Source organism: Trachurus trachurus (genome assembly GCF_905171665.1).
Source record: "Trachurus trachurus genome assembly, chromosome: 19".
Taxonomy (NCBI): domain Eukaryota; kingdom Metazoa; phylum Chordata; class Actinopteri; order Carangiformes; family Carangidae; genus Trachurus; species Trachurus trachurus.
The window spans coordinates 5,862,812-5,879,135 of NC_139913.1; the positions used below are offsets into that span (position 1 = coordinate 5,862,812).

General features: G+C 42.7%; 1 protein-coding gene across 1 annotated transcript; it reads right to left on the reverse strand.

Moving 5' to 3' along the window:
- Positions 1–3,822: 3,822 nt before the first annotated feature.
- On the reverse strand, positions 3,823–11,496 carry pdk2a (pyruvate dehydrogenase kinase 2a). Its single transcript, XM_083994342.1, has 11 exons — positions 11,286–11,496; positions 10,264–10,405; positions 9,604–9,675; positions 9,304–9,488; positions 8,805–8,894; positions 8,568–8,645; positions 7,491–7,567; positions 7,297–7,395; positions 5,980–6,090; positions 5,549–5,662; positions 3,823–5,350 (listed from the first exon to the last, which is right to left on the reverse strand). Exons 1-11 carry the CDS (start codon positions 11,401–11,403, stop codon positions 5,207–5,209), a joined length of 1,230 nt encoding a protein of 409 aa, XP_083850468.1. The 5' UTR covers positions 11,404–11,496; the 3' UTR covers positions 3,823–5,206.
- Between the last annotated feature and the right edge of the window lie 4,828 nt (positions 11,497–16,324).

Consider the following 16,324-nt stretch of genomic DNA (forward strand, 5'->3'; position numbering starts at 1 on the left):
AGAGTTTAAATATCTCTGCACACACTTCTTACATGTACATGCACTAATCCACCTGGAGGGAAGTGGATGTCTCTACCAAACCGACCACTAGAGGGTAGTGTTGTGGTCAAGACCACCTAACCCGAGAATGTGTCAAGACCAAGACCAAGGGGGGATGAGACCAAGTCCAAGACTGAGATCAAACCAATGCAAGACCATTACTGTAATCATAATAATCATGTGGCTTTGTTCCTCAGCTAAAAAGAAAAGATGATTTCATATAAAATCTATACCATATTTAATTGAAACAAAGTTTGGATTTAACAGCACAGAACCTGTCTCTAAGCATCTCTCACTGTTGACACTGGTGCAACCAAGTTTTTCAGATGGTTACACATGTATACTTTTGTAGAACAATTTTAATTATCTTAAAGGGATAGTTCAACATTGTTGGCAAATTGACCCATTGCCATAGTCTTAGGAGTAGGTTCATTACCTTTAATTGTCGGTGCAAGCTATTTTTTAGAACAGCGGAGCAGAGCCGTGAGCTGCTCAGAGCTACACTACGGAGGCTCATGGGATTTCTTGGTTTCCCTCATCAAACTCATCAAATACACAATCCAACAACAACTCCAAAACGCTCTGGTGGACAAGTTGTGACCTGCACATTCACCACGTTATGAGATAATAACAGAACGTTACCAGACAGAGTTGTTTTAGAGGTAAATTCGTGCAAAACAGCTGATGCGCGTTCCTGTCAAGGGCAGTTTTTTTAGCAAGCAGTCTCTGCATTTACCTCGAAAACAACTCTGTCTCGTAAATATCCCTTTAAAGTTGTTGAATTACATTATATAAACCAAACTGAGTGAGTGACAGAGAGACATTTGCGATCAAAAAATAATAATAAAAAAGATGTCGCTGCAGCTGTGGACTTGAGAAAAAAAATCCAGTCCAGCTCAACGAAATGTAGTCGATTCCAAGACAAGACCAAGACCTTGAAAACGTTGTCTCGAGACTCGGTCGTTCTCATGGAAAGTAACAACAGTACCACACACAGGCTTCATCACAGTTCTGCTGACGTCAAACAACCAACATGGCCGCTCCATGTTGGCAGCTCCATGGTGTTGACAGGCCGCTTTCACACACTCACACAGGCTGAGGAGATGTTTGGCAGCTGTGATGTTGTGATGCTGTGATGCTCTGTACGTGTGTGTGTGTGTGTGTGCGTGTGTGTGTGGTGAGGGGGGCATCAGGCCACAGGTCACTGGGAGTTTTGACGGAGCTGAGCCAGGTTGTTTGTCCTGGTACAGCAGAGTACGTGCGTTCTTTTGTTGAGCTATATCAAGTCAACAACATCATCCATCCACCCATCATTACTACAATAGCTGGTGTTACAGCTGACTCACACCTCACGTACAAATAAGTTTGAATCACTGCACACGCTTTTGCAGATATTGAACATAGTGTTTGTGTCGCCGTGCTGTCTCTCCTGTTGCTATGGAGAGTTTATCAGCCTTTTGTTTGTGTGAGATAGATAGATAGAGAGTGTGTGTGTGTGTGTGTGTGCATGTGTGTGTGTGGGGGGCACTGCTGGATTCTTTCCACTCCTCGATGTAGCTGTGGCGGCCGGGCGGTAAACACCCCGGCTCAGTGGCCATATTTGGATCAGCTGCTGCTGCTGTTGCCGTCGCCCTGTTTGCTCACATACGCACAGCACTGACGGTTAGAAATGCTCCACTTGACAGCTGCCACCCGTAGGACATTACGTTCATCAATGTAAACACATCGGCATCCCAGGATAAAAAAAAAACCTAGAGCCAGATTACATGTACTACTGCATCATGTGCACTTAGAGCATATCAGCTAACAGTGCACATGATGTGGAGGAAGTTAGAGAGGAAAACATAACATAGCAAACTATTTTAAACACTGTAAACAAAGTTTCATTTGAACGATTTTAAACAGTTTTATCAGTAAAAGGTGAAACAGCTCTGATCTCCTCAAGAAACCAATCGGACTAGAGGAGGATTTTCCAGTTTGTTGGAAGTGGTCTCCTGACTGTGATCAATACAGTCATCAGAAGTTGTTTTATGGCTCCTGGTTCACACAGTCCAGACTCTGAAGAGCCCAAAAACCTGCAACCTCAGCTTCAGGTTTATTGGATTTAACCCCTCCCCACTTCAGAGGAGTGATTTCCAACCTTTGGGTTTTGAACCTTAAAAGCAGCAAACACACATCTACTTCTGACCCTCTCTCACAAGCTGCAAAAGCCATGTTGGTTCTTGTTTCACAATGATGAGCCACATTTAGATGAAAGGGATAGTTCAACATTTTGGCAAATTGGCCCATTGCCATAATCCCTATAGTTTTAGGAGTAGGTTCGTTGCCTTTAATTGTCAGTGCAAACAGTTTTTAGAACGGCGGAGCAGAGCTGCGAGCTGCTCAGAGTTACGCTTCAGAGGCTAATGGGATTTCTTGGTTTCCCTCATCAAACTCATCAAATACACAATTCAACAACAACTCCAAAACGCTCTGGTGGACAAGTTGTGACCTGCACATTCACCACGCTATGAGATAACAAACTTCCTCCTAAAACTATAGGGATTATGGCAATGGGCCAATTTGCCAAAATGTTGTATCCCTATCCCTTTAAAAGCAGCAAACACACGTTTACTTCTGACCTTCTCTCACAAGCTGCAAAAGCCATGTTGGTTCTTGTTTCACAACGATGAGCAACATTTAGATTAAAGTCAGATTTCTGCTGCAGGAATGTTTTTGTATCACCTCAGAATCATTGATTCAGATAATCAATACAGACAGAGCGCCCCCCACTGCTTTACATCTGTCACACTACAGTGAAATTATAGGTAAAGAGTGAAAAATGACGATGCTGATTGTGTTTGGTTGGTTTGTAGCAATGTGTCTCAATCAATCAGAACATGTCTGCAAATCAATTAATACACCTAAAAAAACAACATACCAGTAACAAATACCTAACAACCAATCAAAAAACAGCTGAAAACCAACAAACAAAATCAGAATAAGTCAGAATGAGCCAAGCCGGAGAACACGTAAAACTGAACCATCCAGAATAAGGCTCCAAACTGTCACTGTGATCTTTGACCTTTCACCTTTGGCCGCTGAAACTGAATCACTCTCATTCCTGAGCTCAAGTGAATATTTCTGACAAATCTGAAGAAGAAAAAATTCCCTCTTGGCTCTACAGAGACATCACACGCATGAGAATGAGATGGACGGACACACAACCCGCCAAAAAACATAAAAAGTCATCAAGGCATAACAAAAAAAAAACATGACACATGAAGCCAGAAGACTTTAGAGTTTATTATTAGAGCTCTGTATGAGTTTCACATCATGCCCTCTGATCTAAAAGACTGCAGGACCGTGACTGACTGGATGCTTCCCGGTGCCGACCTCTGTCTGACTGGGCTCTGGACCAAAGTACAGCAAGTTTCTGAAGGCAGTGTGATGATCAAGCTCGTCATTTACTGGCAGCAGCAGCAGCAGCAGAACGCTTTGTACCCACCAGTGGAGTGGAAACCCCTCCCGACATCCATCTTCCTGTGTCCAGTTACGCAGCTGTGCGCGGTTTAGTCATGCCTGAGAGTGCGGTGCGGTGCTGAGTTGGCTGCAGGGTCAGAGCTGCCTGAACATGATCTCATCCACCTTGACAACAGATCCTGTGACAGCGAGATGAAAACTCTCCACCTCTGACTCATATAATCCCCCCGCCCGTCTGTACCCTGTTGACTGCTGGTCTCTAATCCCACACCGAGGGCATCAAATGACACACATACAATAACAACAAGGAGAGTTCTGTGATTAAATTTGTTCTTTTTTTTATTTATTTATTATTATTATTATTCGTCTTATATTTACAGTATATACAATCATTTCTGTCACAAAAGTGTCGCTATAAAAATCAACCTTTTACATACATACTGTGATGATTAAGATAAATATAATACAAAAGAAAACACGTATGGACCCAGGGCATTTTTGTCCTTATATGGCACAGCGTCATTAACGATCCCAGACTGACCTCAGACTGGTACACAACTCAAACATGACATTAAACTGCCTTCTGGGGGTTTTAATAATAACATTGGCCTCCATTGAAATCTGCAAAAAAAAAAAAAAAGGCTAGAGGTCTTCATGGGTGCACCCGAACTCTAAGGCCCAATATCTGACCCAGGGTCTGCTGCACAGTTCCTGGTCAGTTCCCATTTTTATTTATTACAGCTGGTCTTGGGTCTGTTTAACATGATGTGTACTACCCAGTGATTGTGTGTATATTATTACAACGTTGTCATAACGTTAGCATGAGAGAGCCGAGATGCTCTGTTAAATATTAGTTGAGTGATGTCATTGGCAGACAGAGGTACAGTTAGATCCAGATTTCACTGGTTTGGTTCAGTTCTGGGTTTGGGTGCAAATCTATGGACCCATTAAGACCTCTACTCCTGTGAAATGTGTTACATCAGAGAGAACTTCGGCCCCACAGAGCTGCAGTTCCTCCTACCTCATCATATAATACTCTTTATCTCTGTAATTAATGATAATTAATGCACAGAGGAGTGGATTACATTCAGCCTGGTCCAAAGGAAATGGATGTTAAGATAACACTGTATCTTATCACAGACAAGAGTGAAATGTCGCAAAAAAAAAAAAAAGCCGCTGTCGCCACCGCTGCTGCAAATGTCCACGCAGAAAGCACAAAACTCACTCAACTTCAAAAAGTCAAACGTTTGTTCAAACCTAGAGACTCCACATTATTACAGTACTTTAAATTTAACAAGGTGCAACTGGTAGTATTAGTTTAAATAGTTCAAGTACTTTCAATGAAACACGCCTTTGGGTGAAGTTGCTGCTACTGTAAGGCTCGGGTGACACGCCATCTTGGTTGATGTCGACACCCACCACCACCACCACCACTCCGCCCGCCCGACTGCCCGCCCCTCGGAGATGTTTGAGACAAGTGTTCTCTGTTAGTAGCTGTTTTTCTATTTGTCTACTTTCTCATGGATGACCCAGAAGGACAGGAGGGACTGGAAACAGCATGAACATGCTACTGCTAAGTCCAGACTGTACCCATCTGCCTTGGAAGATGAAGACATGGGAGCATGAAGACAGTTACTCTGGAAGCTTTGTGGGGTGAAGGCACCAGAGCCGCACGACTGTTGTTTTTTCTTTTTCTTTTCTTCTTTCACTTGGCTACCTTATAGATGCTCAGATCCAGGGGCTCTTTACTGGGTATGCACCAGTCGTCGGCCTCCTGGCACATTTTGTAGTTCTTCAGCGCGGTTTTGTTGTAGACTGGCAGCCTCTCGACGGAGTCTGTGGACAGCGCCTGGAGGAAGGAGAAGATAAGATGTCAATGGCCCGTCTCACCTGAGGAAGCTGCACAGAGTTTGGTTGGTGTTTCACAAAGACATGTCACAAGCCAACTGTCTCTCTTTCCCTCTCTCATTCTGCTATGTGCAGCGGACTTTCAAACTCTTGGCATCTTGTCACAGTTTCATGCCCGGACCGCCACGTCAGGACGTACCTTCAAGTAGATGACAGCATCTGTGCCGTGGCCCTCCATGGAGTAGAGCTGCAGATCCCCCTGGAAGTACTTGGCGTAGAGACGAGAGATGGGCAGACCGTAGCCGAAGCCAGCCTGTGCACAACGACGACAGACAGAGGAGATGAAGGGTTTAAGAAGGATTTGTTCTGTGTCACACTGCAAGCAGCAGCGCTTCCCATGGAACAGACAGGTCTTTTGTCAAGTTTGCTTTGTGCATTGTAGATCATTCATTTTTTGAGGGAAAGAATGATGCCAGGATTTTAAACTTTAAACAGCGGAGCTTGAATACGAGGCTAAATGAGCGTTTCGACGCCCGTGGGCTGCACAACAGTTTATCCAAATGGCAAATGGTGCAATTTACAATTTTGTTACAAAGTGCGAATGCATTAATAAGTGAAACCTCTTCTTACCAGCGGAGGCCGTGTGTGGTCTCCTATCTGTGGAGCGGGAGCGGTGGAGTACATGTAGCTGAACAGGTTCTCGAGCCTACGAAATGGGACACCGCCGCCCGTGTCGCTCACCTACAGGCAGGGACAGAAATAGAGGTGTAAGACACAGACGGAGAGAGGGTATACGTGCATGAAAAAAGGTGCAGGTGATGCCAGCAGACTAGTGCTTATCTTTCACCAACACTTGGCCTCAACTCAAGGATGGGAAACTAAGTCGCTTCGTGTTTGTTTGCACCACATGATGTCAAGGTTGGGGCCTGTGTGTCAAAGGTTTCTGGTGAAAACAGTGTAGGCCCGGGAGAAAATGTAATATCTCAAGCTAAAATATCGCAATTTATAATAATATCGTGGGAAACTGGAGGTTTTATTTGCAGTAAAATCAGGAAATCACAATACTGATGGTACCATACCAACAGGAAAATGTTGGAAAGAGATTAAAACTGAGATAAAACATTTAAGTTGTGAGCAGTAAAACCAAAACAATGAGCTGAAAGACATTAAAACTAAACGGAACTGAGTCTAATCCTTACTAATCCACCTTTAAAAGAAAAAAAAACATATTACTAATTATTTACTCTTTATAAAACTCTGTGCCGCAGCATATTGTCTGGCACTTTCACTAGTTGCCAGATGTCTGGGTGACAAAACGTCTTAGTAACACACTGGCATTAAGACAAGGTTTTAAAGGCTCTATGAATCTGAAGGCGCACAGCCCATGTAGCTAATCTTATCAGAGCTTAATAGCTTAGTTTGCCAGTGGGCGATGAGTTTAATTGAGGGTGAAAAACGTGTTACATAACAGATTTACAGAAAGATTTGGGTGGCGACTACAGAAGTAAAAAAAAAAGTGAGACTTTTAGCTTAAAAAAAATCAAAAGGCACAGTTATTAGTCCACTTATGCAAAAACATTATTTTTTCTAATCTTTACTGACGTCATTAAACCTGCTAAATGTGTCCTGGTTCACACTCAGCTTAAACTTATAAAGACACACCCACATTCCCATTGAATTTCTGAACCACCTGCTTCCAGTATGTGAACATTATGGGAGGAAACTGGTGGAGGCGCCTGCACAAACACACACGCCTACACAAAACAAAGTCCACACCATAAAGACCGAAGGGAGGAGCCGAGCACGGACTCTGCTGCTGTTTTTCTGCGGCTCTATAGATAGGACAGTGTTGTACGCTGTGGACAGTTTGATCAGCGCTATCTTTATGTCCCAAAATAACCAGCGTAGGCCTACATTATTCATCTGTCTTAAGCAGCTGTAACTCACCTTGATTGACATGTCCTCTCCTCCCAGAGACACCATCACTTTAATGGGTGGGAGGTTGTTGCTGTTCTCATGAGTCTCAATTGTGGCCCTCATAGCGTTCTGCAAACAAAGGTCAAAAGAAGAAAGGGCAATGTAATAAAACTCAATTTAAAGTTGATGTTAGAATAATTAAACTTTTGAGTGTGATATCATACCTTAAAGAGCTCAAACAGCATGTGATAAAGATGAGAGGGCACGTACACAATGCTTATTGAGTGGCTCTTCTTCTTATCTGCATAAGAAAGGGGGGGAAAAGTATCTTAATTTCATTCACTTTATTTAAAGGCGTTAGCTATGAGTTTAATTCCTCCTGGCCAGTAAGTGTCGCACTCACACTCGCCCGCTCTCGCTCAGTAACGCCTAAAGGGAGCGGCTAGTAGCTAAAGCTAAGCTAACGCTAACCGTATTTAACGAGCAGCAGCTCCGGTGTTGACGGCGGACTGGAAACACATCTGAATCATTTCACACTAACTCACCCGCAGACAAACCCGACAAACCCACAGCATCACGCCTGCACCAGAAATGTTACAGTAGCTACCGGCTGACCGTTAGTTAGCATTAGCATTAGCATTAGCACGATGCCATTTTCTCCACAGAGCTATCACGATCTTGCAACCCCTGAGCTCCGCGGCTAATGCTGTTCGTCAACGTTGCCAACGTAACCAGATGTAAATATTTATATATTTTGGACCCGTCAAAATTTATAAAACAATTATTTCTATACTATACATTTTTTTTCAGTAAAATTAATACTTTTATTCTGCAGCCCTCTAGGCGTTCTGTGTGTGTAAGATTTTGAAAAATGAACTGTTTTGATGAAAAAGTTGTAACTATAACCTTTCAAATTCATGCTCAATCAGTGGTAGTTATTGTGCTCTGCTCTGCTGTAGCTGTACAGTTTTGTGTGGATGGAGAGAAGAGGGTCTGCCATGTGTCAATATTGTCTGATGCAGTCAGCCGGGGCCACACTGAGCCATTACTTCAGCCTCGCTGCTATAATTAGAGCCCCATCAGGTCCATCTGGCTGAATGATAATTTACATACGATGGCTTGTACTGTATGTATATACACACACGCACGCAGAAGGCTTGGCTGTGTTTGCTCTTCATTTAAATCTCTTCAACAGGATTATGAGGATGCTTCACCACCCCCTGGGCTTGTGTCGGCATGACGAGTAAAAACAAAAAGTGGGTTTGTGTTTAACCTGCCAGATTAAATCAAAGTAAACTTACTGTTCATCTCCTGCAGTATCAGGTCAGGTGAGCAGAGATAGTACTGGTCACACAGCATCTTGGCGCTGTGGAAGGCATCTGAGAAAAAAGCACGAGGTAATAATGTCACACAACAGTCACAGTAAACAACACAATAACAACTAAGGGTGAGAAAATTTCCCTCTAAAATTACAAAGCAAATCATTTTAACACATCAAAACTTCAAACTTAAACTGTTATCGGTGCTTCCATATTTACCTTGGACTACATCTATGACTTCACAGTGGGGGTCGATGCTGCCGATGGTGTTGGGGTGGACAGGGTTGGTTGTACCGTCGAAAATAAGAGCTGCAGAGAACAAGGAACAAAAAAATAAACATTAAGTTAAGTAGTTAAGTATAGAAGAGTGTGTTACTGGAGTCAATGTAAATGAAAAATAGGATTTATTATCTGTTATGCAGCCTGTGAGGTAAGACAGCTACAATATATACACTGTATAAGCAGTGTTAGTAGCATTTTCTCACTGTATAACAATATAATTTGCTTTTAATGATTTTCCAGGGTAGATTTTCTTTCCCCTGTGTGTGTCGAGCAGAAGATTGAGCATAATAATACAGCAAGGCCTCATCGGACGATATCAATTTCATGAGGAAAAGAACAAAAACAAAACTCTAAAGAAGGTTTGTTTAGTCTGAACACAATCATTTTTGCACATAAACTGCAGTAAATTGATCAGAGCGTCCCCGAGGCGACTCACTGTGCTGGTTGATGAGCATGCGGATTGAGATGCGGCTCATGTAGAAGCGGTCCAGAAAATACTGGATGTTCTGGTTGGTTACTGGGTCATGGGGGAAGGCCTCTTTGTATTCGATGATGCCCTGGGCCATGGTTGGCACTACATCGTTGTGCCTGTTTCTGATGGTGACTAAGGCGTCCACGAACCTGCAGAGGACGGGACACGGAGAATCGTTAAAAAAAAAGGATCCGATATGATCAGACAAATTACACCAAATGTGCATCACTGGGCTGCTGTGTCTCATTAATATTCGACACTTACTCATCCAGGACTCTGTGGTCATCGGGGTTTGCGTCAAGGAATTCAAGGATCTCCATTAAACTCTGGATGTACCTGGTGAAATGAGAGATAAAACACACATAAACATGTTGTCCAACGCGGAGCATGACCTCACAAGACTGGGATCTGACTGGGAAAGTATTTTTGGTCTTGGTCTTGCATTCCTTCCTTGCATATAGGAAAGCAGCAGAAGCAGAGCACGGTGAAAACAAGGTCACGTGACTCTGTGTGACGTGAATCTAGGGGAGAGTTCACAACTGAGCTCCCGCGCCCCAACCCCCTCCACCTCCACACACACACACACACACACACACCCAGCCAGTTGGAAGGAGTACAACTTGGTCAAAGGCTGCTTTTGTAATCCTAAGCATGACGTTGACACACTGCGAATATGAACTGCAGTAAACAAGCCAGCACCAGCACATACATGGATGAGACTTGGCTGGCGTCACATTTCAGGTATTTAATGGATCATCATATAGGGTTAGATACAAGTCTCAACTTCTCACTCCCCCCTTTTTTCCTCTAAGGAGGTTCCTGTTTCACAAGAACACTATGAGCAGAGTACAGATGTTACATAACTCGGTCCACACACAACAACATCACGCAGGCCACATCTGGTTCTTTCCAGGTTGGACTCACCAGCTCTGCACCATTTGCACAGACCGAGTTGTGAGCAGTCTGTCGGGCAGGAGGTTGATCTCCTTCATGATGTTTGAAAGTCTGACAGGAAGCTCCTGTCTCAGAAACACAAACGATGTCTTCTCGCAGGCGTTGATGGAACCTGAACACAACACAGAGAGAATATTGATCAGAGCTCAGATGAAGCCCTTCATTGATAAGCTGATTGGCAAGAAATTGATCGGTTACTCATTTTTCAAGTGAGATATGGCAAAGAAACACTGTTTACAGCTTCTTTCTTGATAGTAAATTTAACATATTTAAGTTTTTGCACTCTTTGTTGAATTTTAACCAGCAGATCAGATTTTGAAAAACAATTTTCCGACATTTTACAGGCTGAAATGATAATAAGATCATTCAAAATTGGACCAGAATGCTGATCAAGTCGCAGCAGCCTTGTATTACACTTTAGTTTTTCAGGTTTTATACTGTTAAAGTTTGCAGACTTGAAAGATATTCAGAGAAACTGATGGGCATTTTGTTCAAACACTTGATTGGATTAACATGAAATGAGAATAATCATTAGTTCAAACCCAAATAACGTGAAACAAAAGTGTAAACTTAATTCAAGCAATGACTAATGTAAACTCTACATGAATTCCTCTGCACTTCTGTATGATACGTGATTTATAAGACTTCAGTGATAATAAATAATCAGGAGCAATGTATGTCAGTGTGTTTCTATCACAGGGCCCCACACAGTGCAGCCTGAGCTGTCCTCAGATCTGATGCAACTCTGGTGCTGTGTGTGAGCAGCAGCATGCACACTGCACACCCAGACCCAGAGCCAGCCACCGCCGCTGTAGCTCGGCCTGCTCACGGCAGATGTTCACGATTTTACGTTGTCACGATGTTCACATACAATCGTGCTGTTGTGCATTTTGAATCAGACCGAAGCAGCTCCCACCGTCCACCACCACCACAACATAGCCAGCTGCTGCACCAGAAAACACCAGTCAGTCAATCGCTGATCAATTACTCACCGAAGTCGATGAATTGCTTCATGGAGAGCGGCGAGGGGGAGAACTTGGAGAAATGCTCGATGTGTTTGGGCACGCTGGCCAAGGCGGCGTTTTTCATTATAAAGCGAACGAACTTCATTATTGCTGTTCAGTGTTGGAGGGTCCTCTCGGCGACCACGACGTTCAGTCTGACTCTGGCCGATCCTGTTATCATGCAGTCGAATGAAAACAAGGGAGGTATCCGCTGCAAACACAAACCCCCTCCTCCACTGAGCTCCCAGCCAATCAGAGGGCAGGATCTCTGTTATTTACCTCCCAGATTGGCCAATAGAAATCATCGGAGGGGGCGGGTCTAGTGAAGTTTTGGGTGCTCCCAGACAGGAATCTCCCTCAGGAGGAATTTGTCCTTTATGGTTTGGATGGTTGTGCAAAAGGTGATGTAGGGACAAACAGCCATGACCTCGTGCATCCATGACCTCGTGTTTGATACAGACACTAATGTTACAGCCATTTATTACATTCACAGCATGTCCTTAAGTAAGTTGGTTTAAAAATGTTAATTTCATGAGAGAAAATAACAAAATATATCTTAATTTATCTTTTAAATTAAAAAAAATGAATGGATTTTATTTATAACATAGTTACATGTTAGTAAAACTTAAACATCTACTTTGTTTTTTATTATCTAAGTCTGCAGGATGCTTTTCAAAATAAATGTTGCATTTGCTGACACATTAGCCTATCATTATTATCAGCTATCATAATATCAGTAATCTGGTCAACCTGTGTTTCCAGCTGCAGGTGCAGATGTGCCATCAGCAGCAGGTGTGATTTCACCTGCTCACACACACACACACGCACACACGGACAGACAGGGGTGTGTGTAAGAGTGTGTGTTGGTGTGTGGGGTGTCCCATCCACACCACAAACCACAAACCAGCTGGGGTATAGGCTATGTGTTTTTTTTGTGTGAATGTGTTGTGTCTCCAGAGGGGACACAACACATCATGTGAAAACAACCGGGCTTGTGTTTTATCCTCTGTGCCTAAATCTGTGTCAGAGAGATTTACAATCTTTACAGCATAAAACGGCCTTTTGTCCTCAGACCCCTTGTTAACTCTCTCCAGCTCTCTATCTGTGACCACAGGGCCGCAGGCAGCTGCCGTCGTCATAAAACCTGCTTTAATGTGGCTTATGTGGCTTATTTCACCATCGTAAAATGAGGATTTTCAGGAATTAGTCTCCTCTTTTTGCTTTTAAAGTTAAGAAACAGTTTAGTATTTATGCTTTTTAAGTTGAATGGCAACAGAAAAGTGAAAGCTAACAGCTAATAGATGAATATAGGTGAGGTCAGAGGAGGCGGTAGCCAGCAGGTAACCAGGCTACGTGCGTTATTAGATAGAACATGACCTTAACTTTTAGCCTCATTATTATATCATAATAACATGTTGTCCACCTACATCCACATCTGGGTGATAACGCCGCTGCTCCTTGTTTATGTCCTCCTGTCCTGATGGACTGAAGTTCACCCTCTGTGAATGATTCCCCCCGGAAGCTTGACACCAATGAGTTTGAATAGAAAATGCCTTTGTCAGGGAACACAGTGTCCTGGTCAAATCTCCCATTACATAACTGTCGGCTGTGTCAGTACAGTTGGGATTGTCGTTATAAAGCCGAGGCCGTGCAGCAGAGGCTTGCCTCACCATCAAAACATCAGTTTACACATTTTGTAGTTGAATGGGGGAAGCAAAAGAAAGAGAAAGAGAGAGAGAGAGAAAAAAAACGTAGAGTATTATTGCAGCAAAATGTCAGAAATCAGCTCCGCGAAATGTCACGGCTCATTTCAGCTTCGCCAGCTCCCAGCAGATAATCAGCTGGTCCCTGCTTCACCAAATCAAAACAAGTATTAGTCATATTGTTTTCAAATGACATTTGTTTGCTCTTTTACTCCTTGTTGTACTACATCATCTTACATCCGTGCTCCAACAGGATTCGATCTTGATCCATCTGGAGCGTTAGTTTATCAGTTTTTTTTATATATAGGCCGCCCGCCGTCCACCCAAAATGCCAGCATGTGTTTTTATGTTTTGCTTGCAGTGTGGTCTGGACTGGTTTAAAATACTTATGAGCCCACATAAGAACTTGTCACTTGTCACTGCAACACATTTTAAATCTGCCAGTCACGGTAAAAATATGTTGTCCTTCAGGCGGATGTGTCCTTATAGCAGAAGCCAAAAATGAATCAGGAACTCCTGCTAGGAGAGAGAAAGCTTCGGTTTCTTACCCACAGAGACTCATTTATGTCTGACCACAGGAGACTGAATGCAGGCCAGGGGGAAAAAAATGTATTAAGTTATTAATTAACGGTAGAGTAGGAGATGCTGAACAAACAGTTTGAGCAGGCTACATTTTGAAAATACACAATTCAAAAGTCTTTTTTCCAGAGCACATGAACTTTTTCATTCGTTTCTGCAACTGTCTCATTAAATTAACTGGTACTGGTGTCGTCTTTTTCCGTATCGTTAATCGCTGAAGAATAAACTTGTACGTGATTAGTGTGCACACAGAAGGAGGAGGCAGGGGCAGATAGCAGTTTGACTGACGGATCACGATCCAATGAATTCGTTCGTGACGTTCAAAATGATTGGATGGTGTTTTTACAGGATTGTCCATTCCACAGGTGTTTGATATTTTTCTTTTTTTGTAGAAAAGAAAAAGCATTTCATTATCGGAGTGTGAAGTGGATTTCAAGCATTCCAGTAAAAAAAAATGCTCTAGAAAAAGATCTCCTCCCCTACCTTTAATGTTTGCCTATACAGCCTGCTACCTCATGTGAAAAGTAAAGATTCGCATGTGCACCAATGATGTTAAACATCCTCATACTGAGCATGAAATGCAGTGTTTTCCATTTTAAAACACATTTATGGTTCAGTTACTCCCCTGATGTCATTTTACTTCACACAGAGGTGAGTCCAGTGTGTGAAACATGGATTTTAAATGTGCAAAAAAGAAGAGAGAGAAAGAGAAAGAGAAAGAGAAAGAGAGAGGAATCAGTATCGGATCAATACCCAGGATCAGTGGGTTTTGGTGCCTGAATAGACTTTGGGAGGGAAAAAGTCAGATCACACATCCCTGAATAACAATTACTCTTGAGTACTTTCACTTGTGAATCACTGAGGTGCAACTGCAGGTAGTTGTTTTGAATGAATGGCCCTGGAGACAGTGGAGGGAGCTTCACTGCTGGTCAGTGGTGGGGTGGGGTGGGGTGCACGGGGGTTTGTGGTGGGGGGTTGCTGTTGGCTCCCCCCAGTACTTTTCCGCTCTCCACCCGGCTTACATTCCTGCCAGCAGTCAGCTCCTATTGCCCACTGTCAACAACAACGGGGGCATAACGGGCATAAATGGTCGTGCATTCACTCGGTGCCATATCAGCTGGAGAGCGAGAGCCAATGGCCAACAACAACTCCAGTGGAAATTTCCTCTGTCTGTGTCGGGGCCTGAGGGGAGGAGGGGAGGGGAGGGAGGGGGGGCCGGGGGGAGCTGTCGAAAGGCCCAATGGGCTGATCTGGGGTCAGGTCAGCGAGAGACACAGACTCTTAAATGCCGCCGACTCACTGACACACACAAGATACGACGAAGGATGAATGTTAAAATCAAATCCACTTCTTACTGGAACTCCAAGTCTTTGTTATTACATCAAAACATCAAATAATTAATCAAACCTATTCTAAACCTGACCTGTGTAATCATTACAACATTCACAGTGTGTGAAGTTTCCCATTCATGCATGATGGTGGTGGAGTTAACGTGAATACAGATTAGAGAAGACGTTCTGCTAATCAAGCACATGAATGGAGCTTTAAATGGTCATTATAATCACTCGGAGAGGAGCTGCTGGATGAACAATGGGAAAAAAAACTTACAAGAGGAGGAATAATGAGAGACAGGAAACTTAAGAGTGAACAATCTTTCAAAGGTCACGTTGCAGAAAACTCTTGTCTGCATCCACGCCAGTGATGTCTGTGGTGCTCACAAGTTCTTCTGTAACTTCGCAAAAAGGTGTTCGATACTCAAAATAAAAAGAAATCAGTGCACAATATGCAAGCAGATAGAAACAAGTGCATTTCATGTTTCTGCAACTTTTGTGACTTCAAGTTCGGCTCATGATACTTCCTAGATATGGACGCGCAGGTGGGTTCATGTAATTAGCCTTAATGGAAGATTTTGCAGTTTTGCAGCACTGATCACAGGTAAACCAATTTTTTATCATAACCTTTATTTAGACTCGGTAATATACTGAGCAATGTCATTTACAATGTAGCCGAGACAAAGAAGTATAATTCAAAATAGTATACACAATCAACATATCGGGTATACAGTATTGGAGGAAAGTAAAAGTAACAGAAGAATCACGTAAGAAATAAATTGACAGTCAGTGACATGAGTCAATTAAAAACAGGAGCAGTTGGTGGTAAAATAGGATAAGATTGGGGTTTTAAATTGCACTAATGATAAAAAGGAGGTAAATATGTATGACAGGTGTGTTACTTTGGGACCTATATTTTCATACAAGTCTATCCAACCTGTTTGTTTTAAACCAAACATAAGATTAAATTGTCAACACATCAACTTGGAAGCTGTGTTATGAATTAATAGCTGTACTATTCTCATAATATGAATTTACTTGCTACTAATTTGCTTATTTGATATTAAAAAATGTTTCAAGAGAAAATCAAACTTTGAATTCAGTTTATGAGACAATAAAAAAAATGTATTTTTCATACTGATTTATGCATCCTCCTGTATGATATTTATTTACTGAAGTATGGCTGTGTGGAGAGTGGGTGATGGTTGTGCACTCTGCCCCCTGATGGAAAATCACTATAACACCCCTGCATCAGTCACATACTGGACTCACTGGACTGACAGGTTCAGCCCGGTAACAGCCGACCAAGTCTTTGGTTCAAAACACTAGAAGTTTCCAGTAAAACATGTTTTCAATGCAGATAAGAACGTCCTCAATTAAAATTCAGTGTGTGAGTCACTTCCGTTAATATGAA